This window comes from Oncorhynchus clarkii, chromosome 7, assembly GCF_045791955.1.
Source record: "Oncorhynchus clarkii lewisi isolate Uvic-CL-2024 chromosome 7, UVic_Ocla_1.0, whole genome shotgun sequence".
In the NCBI taxonomy this organism is placed as follows: Eukaryota; Metazoa; Chordata; class Actinopteri; order Salmoniformes; family Salmonidae; genus Oncorhynchus; species Oncorhynchus clarkii.
Window position 1 is genome coordinate 51,741,821 of NC_092153.1, and position 20,821 is coordinate 51,762,641.

General features: G+C 42.2%; 1 protein-coding gene across 1 annotated transcript; it reads left to right on the top strand.

Annotated features, from left to right (window-relative positions):
* The first annotated feature begins 1,805 nt into the window (after nucleotides 1-1,805).
* LOC139414302 (leucine-rich repeat-containing protein 38-like) lies at nucleotides 1,806-20,356 on the top strand. The gene is made up of 2 exons (XM_071162219.1): nucleotides 1,806-2,781; nucleotides 20,003-20,356. Exons 1-2 carry the CDS (start codon nucleotides 2,154-2,156, stop codon nucleotides 20,248-20,250), a joined length of 876 nt encoding a protein of 291 aa, XP_071018320.1. The 5' UTR covers nucleotides 1,806-2,153; the 3' UTR covers nucleotides 20,251-20,356.
* Nucleotides 20,357-20,821: the final 465 nt, after the last annotated feature.

Below are 20,821 nucleotides of genomic sequence, written 5' to 3' on the forward strand. Positions count from 1 at the left end.
GTCTTCACACAAATCATCAGTCTAGTAATGAAAGAATGCCCAGCCACCATTAAGCTTGGCATTTATGGTATAATAGAGATGTGCTTTTCCCTTGCAAAACATATGAAACACTACATCATGGTGCTGGAATAGGTCAAAAAAACTTCAGCTCACACCGTAAAGCAGGGATGTAAGATATTGATTTAAAGATGACGAGGTCCTGTATACCGTATATGAGTTGCTGTTATTCACTGACACCTGGAGCTGTTTGCATTGCCAAACACTATGCATGTTATGGGTCACTATTGGTAATAATGGCTCAGGCAGTTTTTCTATTTACTCATTGATATACAGTATACTCCACATTCTCCCATTACATCCCATCAGACCGAGCTTGCTACTATTCCAACTCCCTCCAAGTCTCTCAGGACCCCGCTCCTCCACTCCACTCTGTCCCTGTGCTACAACCTTGGTCTAATTCCATTTCCCTTTTGCTACAGATCCCATTGGGGAAATCTAATTTAGAGTCTGAATTCAAATCTGTTCCACAGTTATGGTTTGAGAGGCAGTCACTGGTCCCTTTGTGTTTTACCATTAAGGATATAGACTCTAGTCACACAGGGGATTGATGGCTGTATGAAGCAGTTGTAGCCTAATCTTCCGTGCCAGTGCATCAAAATGATAATTGTATATCCTGAGCTGACTAAAAGTGCTGATGTTTGACTCACAGTACAAACAAGGGCAAAGGTTTTTATGTGTAGGTGATTTCCATTTGCAGGGATAACTAATGAAGCCTCTGTCTGACTGTGCCGTGGGCAGGTTGTGTAATGGTGTCTGTCTGTCACTCCGGGACAAGATCTTCTCGGCAATGGTGATGTAACTGTGAGGCTGTCTATCAAAGCATTTCTCGTCATTGTGAGAGACTCAGGGATTAAGGAAAGAGAAGTAAGATTGTGTTTGTGTTAGGAGAAATAAAAAAATATTACATTCATTACAGATTCATCAGTGAAATATAAACGATAAGTGATTTTTTTATCTTGAAATAAATGTTGAATTGATTAATTCGCCTAAATAATCCAGATAATTTAATCATGCGTTTATTTTCATCAGTAACATAAAAAAAAACTGGCATCATTTTTCATAGGGAATGGGCCCTCATATTTTCACAGTAGGAAGTGACATCACGTGTTGTCAACATTGTAAAGGCATACCTCCTTCATAGCAATGAGGAGGAGGGCATGAGATAAACCCTGGTAGCACATTCTGAGACAGACAGACATTCGATTGACTGCTACTGTGCTAAATTCAGGATTGTCATCTGCGTGAATATGACTCCTCCACGGATATTTGGATTCTCTCTCCATAGCAACAGAGCGTCGGGACCCAGCTGGGGAGTGTTTTATCTAGCTCTGCTCTGCCGACGAATGGCAGAGCAGAGCACAGGGAGGTAGAGACAGAATTAAAAAAACTTGCATTCACTTCAGCTGTGTTACTGTGCGATTGTCTCTCTTAGATCAGCAGGCAGATCGACAAGCATTTCCACGCAGATACCAGAGACAAATGGAGAGATGCAACAATTTCACTCTTCACTTGATCTGCCTGAGACTGAATCACCCCAGCGCGTATCCTTTTGTGTCAGAGACCCATGTGTCCTCCTCAATCAATCCCCCAAGACCGACTGTGGGTTAACCCGGCAGACAGAGCCCCCTCCTCAGCCTCCCTCTCCCTGTCTGTGCCTCTAATGTTGCTCTGTTCCTGCTTTGCCAGTTTCTATTTACCCCAGCTAAGTACCCTTCCTCTTTCTGCAAAGCTCTCGCCCTTACTCTCGCTGTCTCCCTCTCACTGCTTGCTATCTCCCTACCCTAGCTTCTTCAAAGCCAGCAGCTTGCTTTTCTCTCCAGGCTGCTTGCTACATGATCTCTTGGAAAACAGCGCTCGAGGCTGCTCTCTCGCTGCTCGATGCCGGATCTGTCTCAGATTTTCATCTCAAGAACGTCAAGATGCTTCTGCAGAGGGATTGATCCCACCTTTTCCCCTCTCGTTCTCCCCTTCCCCTCCCCTTTCCTAATCTCCTGACCTCTGACCCTCACGCCCCCTTCTCTTTCCCGACACCCCTTCCCATTCTTCCTCACCCCAAGTCTCCACTCCTCCTCTCTGCGCTTACCCTGTTGACCATGTTGCCATGTGTCTGCTGGCTCCAGCCTCTCCTCGTCTTGCTGTCCTCTGTCTTACGGGCTCAGGGGGAAAACTGCCCAGCGAGCTGCCTGTGCCCGGATCCCCACACTGTGGACTGCAGCGGCCGTGGACTCACCCGTCTTCCTGATGAGATCCCCTTGGACGTCCGCAGGCTCCTTCTGTCTGACAACTGGATCCCCCGCATTCCCTCTGACTTCCTAGTGCTCTACAGTGACCTGGTCTACCTGGACCTGCGGAACAACGCTCTGTCCCACATCGAGCCGGGCACCCTCAGCACCTCTTCCAGGCTGGTGTTTCTGGACTTGGGCAGCAACAACCTGACTGACATCCCCTCGGGCACCTTTGGGCAGTCCCGTAGCCTGATCAAACTTCGCCTGGGTAACAACCCCTATCTGAGCATGGTCAACGAGGACGCGTTCCTGGGCCTCACCTCGTTGCGTGAACTGGAGCTGGAGCGTAATGCCCTGTCTGGCCTTCAGGTCGGGGCGCTGAGCCAGTTGCCCTCTTTACGGGTGGTGAGGCTGGAGGGCAACCCTTGGGTGTGCAACTGCAACTTTGCCAACCTGTTTGCATGGCTGGAGGAAAACAGTCACAAGCTTCCAAATGGTAAGTGGCTTCGTCAGGGGGATGCTACTTTGCTTACAGCTTGCTTGACCTAAATAAAAAGGAAAGCCGTGCAACACTAAGATAATATTATCTTAGAAAATGTTCTGCCATGCTATTGCTGTGTGTTCTATTTATACTTTCCCAGTAGAAAGAGGAACCTCTTCGTCTGTTCTAATTTTGGCTTCCTCCTTTCCTGGCTAAACCCACAGTGCCAGGGAGAGTAATGAAAGAGAATGAGAGACGAGCTCTGGGGGGAGACCTTCAGGGGGATGGTCTCAGATTTATTACACAACAGACTGTCTGTAGCTTCACCCACAGCAGCAACACAACAACAGAAAACCAACACCTCACGTTTTCTGCTTGAGCATGAGATGTTGCCATGGCTGTGTGCGTAGGTTACCGTCCATGCCAAACACCTGTCTCTCTCCTCAGGCCGGTGGTCTATTAACGTTGTGCTAAATCAATCAATTAGTGAGTGCTGTTTGTATGACCAATGTATCCAAGCCCTTCCTCTCTCCTTCCTGGTGGTGGAGGCTGGAGGCCATCGGGTCCTTCACCATTGTGTTTCTGCCTGGGTTAGTTAGGTAAAGTTACGGCATTGATGTGTTGGCGTGGGCCCCATCTCTCTCTATGTGTCTCAGGCACGCAAATCTGGAAAACAACAAAAGACAAAGGGGGTGACAATTCTCCCACAGGAGTGTGCATCCTACAAAGGGTAACATCTGCTTACATGGAGATGATTAGACTGAACATCCAAACCCAGAGGTTATTGTTCTGGGATTCATGTGTTAGTAATGCAGAAGGAAACAAAGCCCAATTGTGGAGATGTTCATTTCTTCCACTCTTTCAAGATAGAAACATAACAAATCCCAGACTACGGGATTCACAGTAGCCTACTCTGTAGCAATTCAATAGTTTCACATTTTACAACCTTGTCACTTTAAGAATTTACTCCACATTACTCCAATCACCAATCGTTGTATTTGGAGCTACTAACAATAGGACAGCCATATGTTGTTTGCTTGACATCCCATTTTAATATTATTTAGATATTGTCCTTAAACATGCAGAGGACATCTATTCATGACAATCATTTTTAGCAAGACTGTGCATAGACCACCAGTTAATATATACAATCCACTAACATACAGCACACTATGTTTGAATATTTGCACGAAGGGTCAAATAGTTCAGGTCTGCTAAAATAACCCCTGATGAATGTGGTAATACACTGATGACATCTGTGGATGTACAGTATACTGCACATGTGCACAGTATTCAATTCCAAGATTCACAGCATAAACATCATGAATACATAAGTGGGCATATGAACCAATAGACATAGTACGTAAATAAGCGTGCACAGCTGCCAAGGTCATTCCACGGGGGACATTACATGACGATCTACATAAACATGGGACATCAACACAATGTAAGGACAAAGATCGTCCCATAAAAGCCTAAATTGATCCTTTTAAAAATATGATTTCTTCCGGTGATTGATGGAGAAAGTATTACTAAGATAAACTAATACAATCTATAATTCAGGCAAAGTGGGTAAAGCTGCTAAAAGCCCAGGGATCCTATCCATTATGTCTGTGTGCGGAGCTACTGTAAATATTAACATCATGATCACATAACCTTACTTCTTTATTTTTTTACCCTGTTTTTCATTTCATGATAACTATCTTGTCTCATTGAGCTCAGGAGAGGCGAAAGTCAAGTTACGAATCCTCCGAAACATGACCTGCCAAACCGCGCTTCTTAACACTCGCTTCTTAACCCAGAAGCCAGTCGCACCAATGTGTTGGAGGAAACACTGTTCAACTGACGACCGAAGCCAGCCTGCAGGCGCCCGGTCCTCCACAAGGAGTTGCTAGAGCGCAATAAACCAAGTAAAGCCCCCCCAGTCAAACGCTCCCCTAACCCAGACAACGCTGGGCAAATTGTGCGCCACACTATGGGACTCCCGGTCACGGCCGGTAATAACACTACAGCCTGGGATTGAACCCCAGGCTGTAGTGATGTTGCAACACTGCGATGCAGTGCCTTAGACCGCTGCACCATTCAGAAATCTCTCCTAACTTTACTTCTTTCTTTTTAAATCATAGGAATGCAAGTAGTTATGTTTTGTAGAGGCTTGTGTGGACACAAGCAGTGGGTGGACATTGCAAACTGCTGACAACTAACAAAAACATTCTCACACATTTAGTTAGTGCTGCACCATGCAATTGTCAACCTTGTTTGTCTCCCTCCTACTCCTCAATAAGAAAGCATCCGCAAAAAGTTGGGTCTGTGTGAGAAAAAGAAGTTGATAAATTGGTAGGAATATCTCATTCCCCATGGTAAGAAGCTGCAAATGCATTCATCACTTGTCCTCAGTGTTATCTACTGCAGGCTGTAATGAATTCTATTAGATATTCTGGAAAAGCACACATCAGCAGCAACAAATAACAGGCCATTGGCCCAGTCAGGCAACCCCTCTGGCATACCTGCCAACTGGGCCCCGAGATGCACTCTCATATTGAGTTAGCAGTGTAGCGTCTCACCTCATGTAATGTATTTACATTCAAATCAGTGTTTGCTGTGTGACCTGGCTAGGAGGCAAAACCACCTGCTAACTATTAATAAACCATAGTGACCTTTTCTATTTAGCATCATCAACCAAACATACACACACACACTCACACACAGACTTTATAGCTTTATTTAGCAGTAGACCTGAAGAACACTATGCAGTTTGCATCAGCACTGGGCATATGCGTGATACAGTACATACTGATGAATGCATTTGCAAGTAGGACATTTGTAGAGCACAGGGGTGCAGAATTATTCTGGGACTGCCTCTGTGCTCATTAAAAGGAGGAAATGTTGTTGATGCATATGGGTAAAATTAAGAAAGCTGTACATTTGAAATCAAAGGAGAACTTATGATTTCAAGTCCCTGGCTGCAGCTCCAAAGGCATTTTCAGGTAAATGTAATTTCTCATTGGACCAGGGTATTTGAAAATCTGTGTATGATTCAACCAGTCTCTTCTCAACTGCTCACATTTTGGAGGAATTGTTGTGAACCACACATACAGAAACTGTTCCAAAGGATAGATTAGAGTCAGACACACCTACACACTGCTAACAATAACAAGTTGCTCTTGCTGAACAGATGTGTTGGTGTGAAAACTTCAAACCACCCAAAGAATGTATTGAGTATTATGACAGGACCTGATTCATGAGTGGTGAGTGTGTGTGTCTGTGTGAGTTTGTGTGTGTTTGTGTGTGTGCATGCGTGTACGCTTGAGTGCATGTGTGCATGTGTTTTTGGGTTTGGGGGTAGGTCTGTTGACCACCACTACTCCTACAGTAAAGGATGGACAGTAATTTATAGAACAAGGCTGACTTGATAAGCTCTTCAACATGTATCAACACTTCACAGAACCATCATCAGCATCCTCCTTGGGCGCATGATTTGTCATAGAATAATGGTACCCTTGAATCCAGAGCTAAAATGGTAATGGTTAGGATTGATGCATAACCAGCATCAACAGTCAGTTTATATTACCATAGAGTGGTCATGGAAACATGGAATAATGAAAATATAGACAAATTCCTCCTCCCGTCAAGTCCTTCCCAAATCACCACCCAAGAATCTCCCCTTCTGTCCTAATCCTGTTATCATGGATTAGACCCTGTTTACCATTACTTTAGCAGCAGCAGTGTAGACATGCTCCGGACCTGTTTGTGCCTGTTCTCACATGCTGATTTCCCATGTGATAGACACACTGTATTGTACCAGTCCACTGCACTGCACACAGCATACGTTGTGCATACTCTGTTTGCATAACTCTGTTTGGGTAACTGTGTTGACTGTGTTGTAAATGCCAAATATGTTGGGCTTTTATGGATTAAAAGGGTCACTGTCCAGATGACTTTTTTTAACCAAATTGACAGATGTCCAAGACACATATTATCTAATTATACATATTGATGTATTCTTTCAGAGTCCCAATTGACTGTGGATCCCGATAGACAGTCAGTAGATAATGTAACTGTTGTAAAATTAGTAATAACAGATATTCATCTGCATAATATGTAAAGATTACCAACATTGCAAATCAATTAACAACCTCGCTCCATAAACCTGCCAAGGATACAGTCTTTGTAATCAGATGTTTGTCAGTCCACTCTTCTGAGGGGACGTTCCTTTGCGCAGGTCTGCCTGTCTGCCATCAATCAGGTGCCTATATGTTTTATCAGGGAATGAGTGTCAACATGATCCACTGCTGTCTCCAGAGCTCTTGGGTTAAGGAGGAACATGTATCATTTAGAGCAACACAGATCTATAGCATCAACCTGGACTCAGGGGTAGACGTAACATAGTAAATGTAAATCCGGGACACTCCAATTAGTATGATAAGTTTGGTTTTGTATGGTAAGTATTCATTTGTTTCGTATGATCCATTTTATATGATATGTTACAAATTGAAATTTGTAAAATATATTAACAAAATTGCAAAATGATATGATACCAATTCCAATATATTGTGGCTATTGTTAGCTAGGTGGTGAAGGTGGCTAACGCTAATGCTAAAGTAAGCTAGGTGGCGAACGTTAGCTAGGCTCTCCAAACAGGTCATTTCCAATACCACATTTACAATATGCAGGGATACTGGACTGATAGAGCTAGATACAGTGCCTTGCAAAAGTATTCATCACCCTTGCCGTTTTTCCTATTTTGTTGCCTTACAACCTATATTTTAAATGTATTTTAATTTGGATTTCATGAACATAAACAAAATAGTCCCAATTGATAAAGTGAAATGAAAAAACGGAGAAGTGGTGCGTGCATATGTATTTACCCCTTTGCTATGAAGCCCATGAATAAGATGTGGTGCAACCAATTACCTTCAGAAGTCACTTCTAGTGACTAGCAATCCCGGATCCGGGAGCGTAATCATAGCCTCAAACGAATTAGCATAACGTAGCGGACATAAATACCCCTAGAAAATTTTCCTATTCATGAAAATCACAAATGAAATATATTGCGAGACAGCTTAGCCTTTTGTTAATCACACTGTCATCTCAGATTTTCAAAATATGCATTACAGCCAACGCTAGACAAGCATTTGTGTAAGTTTATCATGGCATAATGCTATGCTAGGCTCTGCTGGCAGCAGGCAACATTTTCACGAAAATAAGAAAAGCAATCAAATTAAATCATTTACCTTTGAAGAACTTCGGATGTTTTCACTCAGGAGACTCCCAGTTAGATAGCAAATGTTCCTTTTTTCCAAAAATATTATTTTTGTAGGCGAAATAGCTCCCGTTTGTTCATCATGCTTGGCTGAGAAATCGACCGGAAAATGCTATCACTACAACGCCAAACTTTTTTCCAAATTAGCTCCATAATATCGACAGAAACATGACAAACGTTGTTTAGAATCAATCCTCAAGGTGTTTTTAACATATGTATTCGATAATATATCCGTCGATGCAATTGGTTTCTCATAAGAAGCGATTGGAAAAATGGTTACCTCAGTATTTTACGCAAGATTTTCTGCTTGCTAAATGTGGTCCCTTACAGCTATTCTTCAACAGAAATACGTTAAAAGACGTCACAATGCTGTAGAGACCTTGGGGAATACGTAGAAAACGTAAGCTCATTCGTAGCTCATTCACAGCCATATAAGGAGTCATTGGCATGAGGCGGTTTCAAAAAATGCGGCATTTCCTGATTAGATTTTTATCTGGCTTTCGCCTGTAACATCAGTTCTGTTGCACTCACTGACAATATCTTTGCAGTTTTGGAAACGTCAGAGTGTTTTTTATCCAAAGCTGTTGATTATATGCATAGTGGAGCATCTTTTCGTGACAAAATATCTTGTTTAAAACGGGAACGTTTTTTATCCAAAAATTAAAATATCGCCCCCTAGTCGTAAAAGGTTAAATAAAGTCCACCTAGGTGTAATCTAAGTGCCACATGATCTGTCACGTGATCTCAGTATATATACACACTTGTTCTGCAAGGCCCCAGAGTCTGCAACACCACTAAGCAAGGGGCATCACCAAGCAAGCGACACCACCAAGGAACTCTCCAAACAGGTCAGGGACAAAGTTGTGGAGAAGTACAGATCAGGGTTGGGTTATAAAAAAATATAAAAAACTTTGAACATCCCACGGAGCACCATTAAATCCATTATACATTTTTTTAAAGAATATGGCACCACAGCAAACCTGCCAAGAGAGGACCACCACCCAAAACTCACAGATCAGGCAAGGAGGGCGTTAGTCAGAGAGGCAACCATCAGACCAAAGATTACCCTGAAGGAGCTGCAAAGCTCCACAGCGGAGATTGGAGTATCTGTCCATAGGACCACTTTAAGCCATAAACTCCAGAGAGCTTGGCTTTACGGAAGAGTGGCCAGAAAAAAAGCCATTGCTTAAAGAACAAAATAAGCAAGCACGTTTGTTGTTTGCCAAAAAGACATGTGGGAAACTCCCCAAACATATGGAAGAAGGTACTCTGATCAGATGAGACTAAAATTGAGCTTTTTGGCCATCAAGGAAAATGCTACGTCTGGTGCAAACCCAAGACCTCTCATCACCCCGAGAACACCATCCCTACAGTGAAGAATGGTGGTGGCAGCATCATGCTGTGGGGATGTTTTTCATCGGCAGAGACTGAGAAACTGGTCAGAATTGAAGGAATGATGGATGGTGCTAAATACAGGGAAATTCTTGAGGGAAGTCTGTTTCAGTCATCCAGAGATTTGAGACTGGGATGGAGGTTCACCTTCCAGCAGGACAATGACCCTAAGCATACTGCTAAAGTAACACACGAGTGGTTTAAGGCAAAACGTTTACATGTCGTGGAATGGCCTAGTCAAAGACCAGACCTCAATCAAATTGAAAATCTTTGGTATGACTTAAAGATTGCTGTACACCAGTGGAACCTATCCAACTTGAAGGAGCTGTTTTGCCTTGAAGAATTGGCAAATATCCCAGTGGCTAGTTATGCCAAGCTTATAGAGACATACCCCAAGAGACTTGCAGCTGTAAGTATTGACTTTTGTCTCATTTCTTGTTTGTTTCACAATAAAAAATGTTTAGCATCTTCAAAATGGTAGTCATGTTGTGTAAATCAAGTGATACAAACCACAAAAGAGTACTTTTAATTCCAGGTTGTAAGGCAACAAAATAAGAAAAGTGGGGTGAAGACATTCGCAAGCCACTGTGTGTATGGGGTAAGGTGACTAGGGATCAGAATATATGATAAACAGAGTAGCAGCAGCGTAAATGATGATTGTATGTGCTTGTGTTTGCGTGTGTGTAGAGTCAGTGCAAATGTGCGAGCATGTTATGTGCGTGTTGGAGTGTCAGTGTGCGTGAGTGTGTAGAGTCCTGTGAGTGTGCATAAAGACAGTGCAAAAATAATATACAAGGGTCAACTCCAATAGACCGTGTAGCCATTCTATTAGCTATTTAGCAGTCTTATGGCTTGGGGATAGGGTTAGGTTCGGCTTAAGGTTAGATTAAAGGGTTACGGTTAGGGTTAGGGGAAGGGTTAGCTAACATTCTAAGTGGTTGGAAAGTAGAAAAACATTTGTAAGTTGTTGCAAAATTGCTAATTAGCTAAAATACTAAAGTTGTCCAAAGTGAGAATCGAACAGGCAACCTTTTGGTTGCTAGATGTTCGCATTATATGTCTACCCATCCACCCTACCTTAGTTTTTGCCTAAAAGGTAAAGGTATATTTCGGGATTTTGGCAATGATACCCTTTATCTACTTCCCCAGACTCAGATGAATTCATGGATACCATTTTTATGTCTCTGTGTGCAGTTTGAAGGAAGTTGCTAACTAGTGCTAGTAGATACCCATAGACTTTCAGTCATTGTGCTAACACTAGTTACCATTGGCTCGCAAAACTACCTCTGACTTCCTTCTTATTAGACACAGAGACATAAAAATGGTATCCACAAGTTCATTTGACTCCGACTTGCCAAAATCCAGAAGTATCATTTTAAGTAATCTTCTGTCTTATGTAACCCCACAAAACGTAACATATCACACAATTTGAGTGCCCTGGATGTATATTTACTATGTTACGTCTAGTCTATAAGACCAGGCTGATACCACAGTGACTAGCTGGGTAACAAGAGCCACAGTCATCCACAGGGCAGGCCAAAGCAGGGCATAGCAGTGCAGGGCAGCCTAGCTCCCATGGGTCCCATGGGCCAGTGTCTGAGGCCTAATAAGACAGCTATCAACACTGTTCATGATCCACAGCTCATGTGACAGGGTCAATGTCAAAATGTTCCTTCACAGCCTATCAGGTTACTCCACAGAGAGCTGTTACCACACTGCATGAGCAGCTCTGTAAATATGACGTCACTGTGAATTCACTGGCCTTCCACATCACTGTCTCATATTATATTCAGTACGGAGTTAACATTGCATTACATTACAAAATCATCAACGGTCTTTGCCTCGGGCATGGATGTCAGGGAAAATGTATTATTTCACTTACTTGAGAAGAGAGTGTATTTGACCTTGGCCATTTAATATTTATTTAACATTGAATGAATTCAAGCTGACATTGAAGTGTATAGCTTAGCAAGCAATCAAAAAAGTGCTACGTTATGAGTAATAGATGTCTAAATGGCAAGTATATCATTCTGAGAAAAGTAAGATCAAGCTAGTGCTTTTTACAGCTGTGGATTGTGTGTCTGTTTTGTGTGCATGTGTGTTGAATGAGCCGTGTTAAATGTTTGTGCTGAGAGTATCCCCATGTGACTATGAGATCACTGAGTCCCTGTGCATAAGGTAAACCCCTCCTGATTTGAATGACTCACACTTGGCCTCACTGTCACATGAAGGGTTGTCACTTTGTTCATTCAGACACTCTACTCCATCTCTATTTGTCTCTTCCCACTCTCTATCTCCCTCTGACTCTCTGTTCTTATTTTTATTTGATTTCTTCACTGTGATTGTCTTTGAGTAATAGAAAATACATGTATACCCATTCCACAGTTTAATTAGGAATTATGAGATAATTGCCTTTATGCCATGGGTCAATCTAATGATTCTCACTCTTCTGCTATCGACGTTGGAATAAATCACGACAGCCACTGTTGTGTTGAAGTGGGAGGAGAGACAAACCTCCAAAATCAGCCTACGACAGCCAGCTAGATGAATCACCCAGGAGACAGGAATTGGGATACAAATGGACACCACTATTCCCAAGGCTGGCTGTAATCCTGATTGTAATCCATCACGAGGCAACACGATCTGTAACATAACCGTGTGGTTGCCCATACCTGTGCATGCTGGCCAACCCGATTGGTTTCTAGCTGTATCATATTCTGGATGACTATATATTGGTGCACCTTACTCTTGTGGCCCTGTATTTACTGTATTTATGGCGATAGCAGTAATAGACTATGGCTATTACTCACCAATATCTGATCCACCTCTTCTCAGACGACACCATTCTGTATACTTCTGGCCATTCTTTGGACACTGTGTTAACTAACCTCCAGACAAGCTTCAATGCCATACAACTCTCCTTCCGTGGTCTCCAACTGCTCTTAAATGCAAGTAAAACTAAATGCATGCTCTTCAACCGATCGCTGCACACACCTGCCCGCCCGTCCAGCATCACTACTCTGGACGGTTCTGACTTAGAATATGTGGACAACTACAAATACCTAGGTGTCTGGTTAGACTGTAAACTCTCCTTCCAGACTCACATTAAGCATCTCCAATCCATAATGATATCTAGAATCGGCTTCCTATTTAACAACAAAGCATCCTTCACTCATGCTGCCAAACATACCCTCGTAAAACTGACTATCCTACCGATCCTTGACTTCGGGGATGTCATTTACAAAATAGCCTCCAACACTCTACTCAACAAATTGGATGCAGTCTTTCACAGTGCCATCTGTTTTGTCACCAAAGCCCCTTATACTACCCACCACTGTGACCTGTATGCTCTCGTTGGCTGGCCCTCGCTTCATATTCGTCGCCAAACCCACTGGCTCCAGGTCATCTATAAGTCTTTGCTAGGTAAAGCTCCGCCTTATCTCAGCTCACTGGCCACCATAGCAGCACTCACCCGTAGCGCGCGCCCCAGCAGGTATATTTCATTGATCACCCCCAAAGCAAATTCCTACCTTTGGCCGCCTTTCCTTCCAGTTCTCTGCTGCCGTTGACTGGAACGAACTGGAAAAAATCCCTGAAGTTGGAGACTCATATCTCCCTCACTAGCTTTAAGCCCCAGCTGTAAGAGCAGCTCACAGATCACTGCACCTGTAAATAGCCCATCCAACTACCTCATCCCCATACTGTTATTTATGTTATTCATTTAGCTTCTTTGCACCCTAGTATCTATACTTGCATACTCATCTTCTGCATATCTATCACTCCAGTGTTTAATTTCTATACTGTAATTATTTTGCCACTGTGGCCTATTTATTGTCTTACCTCCCTATCCTACCTCATTTGCACACACAACAGACTTTTTCTATTGTATTATTGATTTATGTTTGTTTATTCCATGTGTAACTCTGTGTTGTTGTTTGTGTCTCACTGCTTTGCTTTATCTTGGCCAGGTCGCAGTTGTAAATTAGAACTTGTTCTCAACTAGCCTATCTGGTTAAATAAAGGTGAAATAAACAAATTAAAAGAATTGGTGGAAATAAGATATAGCTCTGGCAATGATTGAGAATTTGATACACTAGCCTGTTAAGACTACAGTGGCCGATTTCAGACACTAGATTTACTGGTAATTACTGATATAATGTTTATATTACTTATTTGATTAATTTCCCACAGTTTTATAAGTCAGAACAATAAAAATGTGACAGTTTAAGGACACTCATAGGCCTCTCTGTCGAACAAACGTGTCTATGGCCCCCTCTAGTGGTTGGCTGCGTCATTACAATACATTTTGTCATCTCTGCTACTTCACGTCAAAGGGGCGGTCCTTAGAAAAGCAGCTCTTTAGGTTGACTTGCTCACTACACAGACATGACACTGGATTCTTATGAACCAGGCAGTTCTAAATATATAACTTTCATAGCTGTACAATAAAGATTGCGACCTACACACTTCCTAAAATACGTTTTTCTTTTTTTTTACAAATTACAAATTACAAAAGTAATTTTGTCAAAAACAACGTCTCCTTGTTGATAGGGTGGACACGCTGAATAAATGCCCAAAATGTTGATTTAGATGTTCACAAATGTCATACATTTTGATTTGCACTAATGCCATGATATTTTGGGTAAAGTAATAAAAAAGTTAAATATTTTGGATAGATGTGCATAAAACTGATTGTAACTCACATCAACAGCATCCTCCCAGATACCCTAGACCCACACCAATTCGCATACCGCCCCAACAGATCCACAGATGACGCAATCTCAATCGCACTCCACACTGCCTTTTCCTACCCGGACAAAAGGAACACCTATGTGAGAATGCTGCTCATTGACTACAGCTCAGCGTTCAACACCATAGCGCCCACGAAGCTCATCACTAAGCTAAGGACCCTGGGACTAAACACCTCCCTCTGCAACTGGATCCAGGTGGTAATGATAGGCAACAACACGTCTGCCACGCTGATCCTCAACACTGAGGACCCTCAGGTGTGTGTACTTAGTCCCCTCCTGTACTTCCTGTTCACCCACGACTGCATGGCCAAACATGTCTCCGACACCATCATTAAGTTTGCTGATGACAGCCTATAGGGAGGAGGTTAGAGAACTGTCAGTGTGGTGCCAGGACAACAACCTCTCCCTCAATGTGAGCAAAACAAAGGAGGTGACCATGGACTACGGGAAAAGGCGGGCCGGACAGGCCCCCATTAACATCAATGGGGCTGTAGTGGAGCGGGTCGAGAGTTTCAAGTTCCTTGGTGTCCACATCACCAACGAACTATCATGGTCCAAACACACCAAGACAGTCGTGAAGAGGGCACAACAAAGCCTTTTCCCCCTCAGGAGACTGAAAAGATTTGGCATGGGTCCCCAGATCCTCAAAAAGTTTTACAGCTGCACAATCGAGAGCATCCTGACCGGTTGCATCAACGCCTGGTATGGCAACTGCTCGGCATATAAGGTGCTACAGAAGGTAGTGCATACGGCCCAGTACATCACTGGGGGTGAAGCTTCCTGCAATCCAGGACCTATATAATAGGCGTGTCAGAGGAAAGCCCATAAAATTGTCAGAGACTCCAGTCACCCAAGTCATAGACTGTTTTCTCTGCTAGCGCATGGCAAGCGGTACCGGAGCGCCAAGTCTAGGGCCAAAAGTCTACCCACAAGCAATAAGACTGCTGAACAATTAATCAAATGGTCACCAGACTATTACATTGACTGACCCCCTCCTCCATTTGTTTTGTACACTGCTGCTACTCGCTGTTTATTATCTATGCATAGTCACTTCACCCCTACCTACAGTACATGTACAAATTACTTCTAACTCGTACCTCCGCACACTAACTTACGAACTACCCCCTGTATATAGCTTCGTTATTTGTATGTTATTGTGTTAGTTTTGATGATTTGTTACTTGAATATATTTGGTAAATATTTTCTTAACTCTTCTTGAACTGCGCTGTTGGTTAAGGGCTTGTGAGTTAGCATTTCACGCTAAGGTCTACACTTGTTGTATTCGGCGCACGTGACGAATAACGTTTGATTTGATTTGAACTACATATAGACATATTATAAAGTATGAAACGGCTCGTTCAGTCGCATGTCAAGAATTCACCATGATATCATCATATTTGTATATGGTTTATTATACTTTTATTCTGTACTACATAATATGAGTTGAAAGTGTTATGTTCAGGTGAAAGCCAATGTCCATAAGCCCATAGCAAAACAGTGCAAAACGGATGTTAGTTCAAGAGGCTAGCTGTTCTGTCTTGTCACATCTGCACATAATACCTTTGTGGTTTAAGGTTTAGAGGCCAGTTGCAGAGACTGTAATCCCAGCACCCAGAACCAAATCATATCAGTCTGTCACAAGAAACTACAGAGCCTGTGACAGACAGGAACTAAAGGAGCTGTCTGTCATCTATAGGAAATCAAACTAGGATGTTTGTCTCAGAGACAGACAGTATTTTGGAGATCGTCCCAGTCAAAATTATCGTGTCCGAATGATATAATAGGGAAGATTTGTGTAACAGGTGTCCACTGAAGCTTAGTGTATGTACAGTAAATTGCACAAATATTTGGGGCACAGTGTTCAAATATTGGCATTTTTTTTTCTATTAAAGCGGCAATCTACAGTTGTTACATCAATTTTTAGACTGATAAATGTATAATATGTACCCATTGATTCTTGAAGAATATAACTTAGATGAACTTAGTTAAAATCTCATCCCCCATCATAACCCAAAATACAAGCGTGTTTTTATTTACTCCAGTGTTTGTAAACAAAGTAAATGTCAACAAACCCTATATAGCCTCCAAACATTGTTAAAACTATGAAACTATTGATAGTTGTTACATTTCTCCAGCTCAATCCCTTCGTTTTTGCCAAAACAGTACGTTTTGTTATTGTTTCAACTGCTGATTGCTGCTTTAAATACATGATAATACCATAATACTGCTCCAAAACTATTGTTTTCGGTGTAAACTGATTTCACCCATGTTCAGTCATTTCCACATACCGAAGAAGTGTCTGTGGTTTCCTGCATAATGTATAAAATAACATGTTAAACCACTGGATACAGCTGAGCAGGGATTAATTTAGTGCTGGGAAATGGGGCCTGTCGTCTTGCCCCACAGGGAGCAGGATAAAGTTAATATCAGTATCTCTAACAGGACCCTGTTAAACAGGCAAACTTTGATCTCCAATCTCGTTAATCAGTGTGTAGGGTGATGCTGGGACTGAGTGGCCAGAGAGACAGGCCCATCTCAGAGCCTAAGGCTGGGTCTCCTGGGTGATGAGTTTGCCATTTAAAGTGGGGTGTGAATATAAATAGAGGCCATTAATCTCATACTTAAGTGGACAACACAGCTGGCATAAGCAATGCATAAGATTCCCAAAACTATACCCAACTCCTCTCAACTTTGAGTTGAATTGATATGAGTTGAATTGATATAAAGCCTCTTTATAAACTTTAATTGGCTGTCCATGTGAACTTTCCATCTGAACATGTAATACCATTTTAAAAGTCTAAGTAAGTTGTCATTTGATTTTATTTGATTTACTAGGATCCCCATTAGCCGACGCCAATGGTAACAGCTAGTTTTACTGGGGTCATGCACTTCAAAGTGTTGTGCAGAACAGCATTGTGACACTTTTAAATGGGTGGAGCATATGGTGGATGATGTAACATAATCATTTGACCCTTAAGTTTATGAAATATAAAAAAAACAGCATTATGCCACACTGCATAGATGGCAAGTTCTAAAGCAGAGTGTATTGTAAATGTTGACAGCAGAACATGCTGCTACAATCTGGGCTATCTGTGTGAGAGCATGTGTGTGTGTCTGTGCGAGAGCGTGGGAAAGCGTTTGTGAGTGCATGCTTTGGCATGTGGCAGTGGTAAGTATGCACCCAACTCCTCTAGGCTTCCTTTCTGACCACCTGGGAGTTGACATTTGCATCGATATGTCTAGATTTTTCATCCCAGTGTAAAGAGGCAATTTATTTACTGTACATACGGTTCTCCTTTCAAGCGGCCAACCATGTTTGAGGAGGAAAATGCAGTTCTCATTTTATACCTTTGCTAGGGGTTCTGATTATTAAACAGTGTTGATAATAGCCTGTGCTGTGCAACAATATTGAGGGAAGAAAGGGATATGGTCAACTATACAGCGATGACAGTGTAGAGGTCAGGGGTCAATACGTGTGTCAGTGTCGGTGACTAACCAGTGGCCTACAGAGCTTGTGTTAGACAACTATAAAAATGCATTTCAAGCAAAAAATACACTTTGTATCAAACATTCATCACCAGCTGGCCTCCACCCAGTGGCCTCCACCCAGTACCCTGCCCTGAACCTTAGACACTGTTACTAGCCGGCCTCCACCCAGTACCCTTTGATTTGATTTGATTTGTTTAGCTTATAGGGAAACATATCTGACTAAAGTACAGTGTCTAAGGTTCAGGGCAGGGTACTAGGTGGAGGCCGGCTAGTAACAGTGTCTAAGGTTCAGGGCTGGGGTACTGGGTGGAGGCTGGCTAGTAACAGTGTCCAAGGTTCAGGGCAGGGTACTGGGTGGACGCCGGCTAGTGATGAATGTTTAATATTCTGATGGAGGTAGAAGCTGTTTATCAGTCTCTCAGTCCCAGCTTTGATGCGCATGTACTGTCTCTGCCTTCTAGATTGTAACGGGGTGAACAGGCTGTGGCTTAGGTGGCTGAGGTCCTTGATGATTGTCTTGGCCTTCCTGTGACACAGGGTGCTATAGATTTCCCTCTGGAGAGCCCTGTGGTTGCAGGCGGTGCAGTTGCCATACCAGGCGGTGATACAGCTCGAAAGAATGCTGACTCCTGACCAATTAACTTTTGGAAAAGTAATTAGCCTAGGGGTTCACATATTTTTTACAACCTACACTGAATGTTTAAATGATGTATTCAATATAAACAAGAAAACTACAATAATGTGTGTTATTAGTTTAAGCACACTGTGTTTGTCTATTGCTGCGGCTAAGATGAAGATCAGATCAAATGTTATGACTAATGTATGCAGAAATCCAGGTAATTCCAAAGGGTTCACATACTTTTCCTTGCCACTGTATATGTATTAATCTTGCCAGTTCTTTAAATAAGCTAAATGTGTTTTGTTTCACTCTGTTGATACATTTTTGTTGGATAAATTAATTCAATCTGTTTTTTAATTGTGTGCTGTGTAATTAGTTTAAGATTATAAGTAGGCCTTTTGTAAAATAAATGTTATTAGCCTATTGCTTTAATTTGTTTTGTACTGTAGGCACCAGCCTTTCTTGGTAATTGCCTGTTAAAAAGGTTTGAATCATTTCACATGTGTTTGTTTTATTCTGCTGAGACATTTTCTTTGGCCAAATTAAGCTCCAACTGTAATGTGGTGTTTGCCACGATATAATATCGTACTCGTATTTTCCTATAAACCATGGCTAGTGGTTAAGAGCATTGGTTCAGCACCAGCGCTTCAAATGACTCCGACAGTTGAATTTGAGGTGAGGAAGAATGCTTTAGGTCTACCAAATTTGCTCCTATAATCTAAACAATATAATGCTTATCTTTATAAAAAACATTCTGATCAGAAATTAACAAATTAGTCTCCTTTGTACACCTAAGCATTTACACCTAAGCATTTGCTTTCCAAACAGTAGGCCTACATTTGTGAAAGGCAAACTGACAGCCACAACCAATAATAGTCAGGGCAGGCAGCCGTCTGCTAGTCTACCCATGAGTTGAAGTGCCAAAGTGCCAGGGTTAGAGGTTCCAAAAACCTTCTGTGGATTATATCTATGGCTACAACGCAACAAGCTGTTCTATATTTGGCGCACGTGCTGCACAAATTGCGGTTTTACTGACTGTAAGTGCTTGTGATAAAACTATTTTTTAGAAGCTATTGATCAACTGTAGCTAAAATATGATCTCTGATGTAGTATTTTATTTATGCCTGTTCAGACTGGAATTATATCATTTTTGGGGAAATTATTTTTTACAGCCTAATTTTGGCAAAATTATTTCAATTTATCGGGGGGTGCAGCACCCCCAGCACCCCTACTTCCCTCAGCTATGGTTGTCATTGATGGTTTCATAGAGCCTCTATATGATTGGTAAATGATATGTCATAGTGACTGGGACACTGGCGAGGATGACAGACCGATTTATAATGCTTACATCTTGAGATGAGTTCAGTGAAGGTGCTCCTTACCTTTCGGCTGTTCCAGCCATGCCGTAAATAAAAACCAGACAAGTGATTTATCTGGTTAATTTACTTCTATTTAACCTCAAGGATCATAATTCATAGAATTTGAAAATAATCCAGACATCCCATTTAGTAAAGAAGACGTAAAAAAATGTGTCTTGGAATAACAAAAGTTATTGCATCTAGAGGTCAAAATCTCTAGAGTTGATGTTCTTTGTGAAGGTTAAGATAATAGTTTCTGCCAGAGGAACGGTGTGTTTTACATGATGATAATGATAATGGGGGGCTCTATTGTTGGGTTTTCTGTCTGGTCCTAAACATATCCCTCTTCTTTGTTCCCTTGTAGGAGTGGAGGGCATAGAGTGTTCACTACCCATGGATGGCAGACAGGTGTCCCTGAGCCAGCTCTCACAGGACAGCTTCCGGGAGTGCCAGATCACCCTTACCTTAACAGACTTACTTATCATCATCTTCTCCGGCATCTCTGTGTCTGTAGTTGCGATCATGACCAGCTTTTTCCTGGCCTCCATTGTCCACTGTTTCCAGCGTACAAGCAAAACCTCTAAGGGAGATGAGGAAGAGAGTGAGGAGTGAGACTGCCTTAGCCCCAGAGCATGCCTGAACTGACACTTCATCTGGTTCAACCTTGAGACCAGGCTGCTACCCAACAACAACTTTCCGCCTCACACTGGTAGAGAACTGGGAGAGGGATAGACTGTTTTAGTGGCACATTTTGCAGTGGATTGTGGGGTTTTATAAGAGCCCTGATATTGAAGGAGATATTGTCCTCTCTAGGTGGGAAAAATATATAAACATGTCCCAGTATGAATTATAGTCACAGACAGAATATACAATACTCTCTGTCTGTGCTGTTGACAGTATACACTCTTAGAAGTAAAAAGGTCTGGAATATCTTTTTGGGGTTCTAAAAACTGCCACAGAGGTGGAACCTTTCCCGTTCAAAAAGGTTCCCTGAGGAACCCCTCTGAAAAGATTATTTGAAGAACCCTTTGCTACATTGAAACATTAAAGGTTCCTCCAAGAACGTCTCAACTAACCAAAGGTGCAAATATGAACCATTGACCGTCAATGCTTCCTTGAGGAACTCCAAGCATTCCTTGGGGATCGCCAGGGTTACTGAAGTCTCCACTAATTCTAAGAGTGT

Coding starts and splice junctions, on each gene's coding strand:
- LOC139414302 (XM_071162219.1), top strand. CDS start 2,154: ATGTTGCCATGTGTCTGCTGGCTCCAGCCTCTCCTCGTCTTGCTGTCC. Junction 2,782..20,002: donor CAGTCACAAGCTTCCAAATG/GTAAGTGGCTTC, acceptor GTTCCCTTGTAG/GAGTGGAGGGCATAGAGTGT.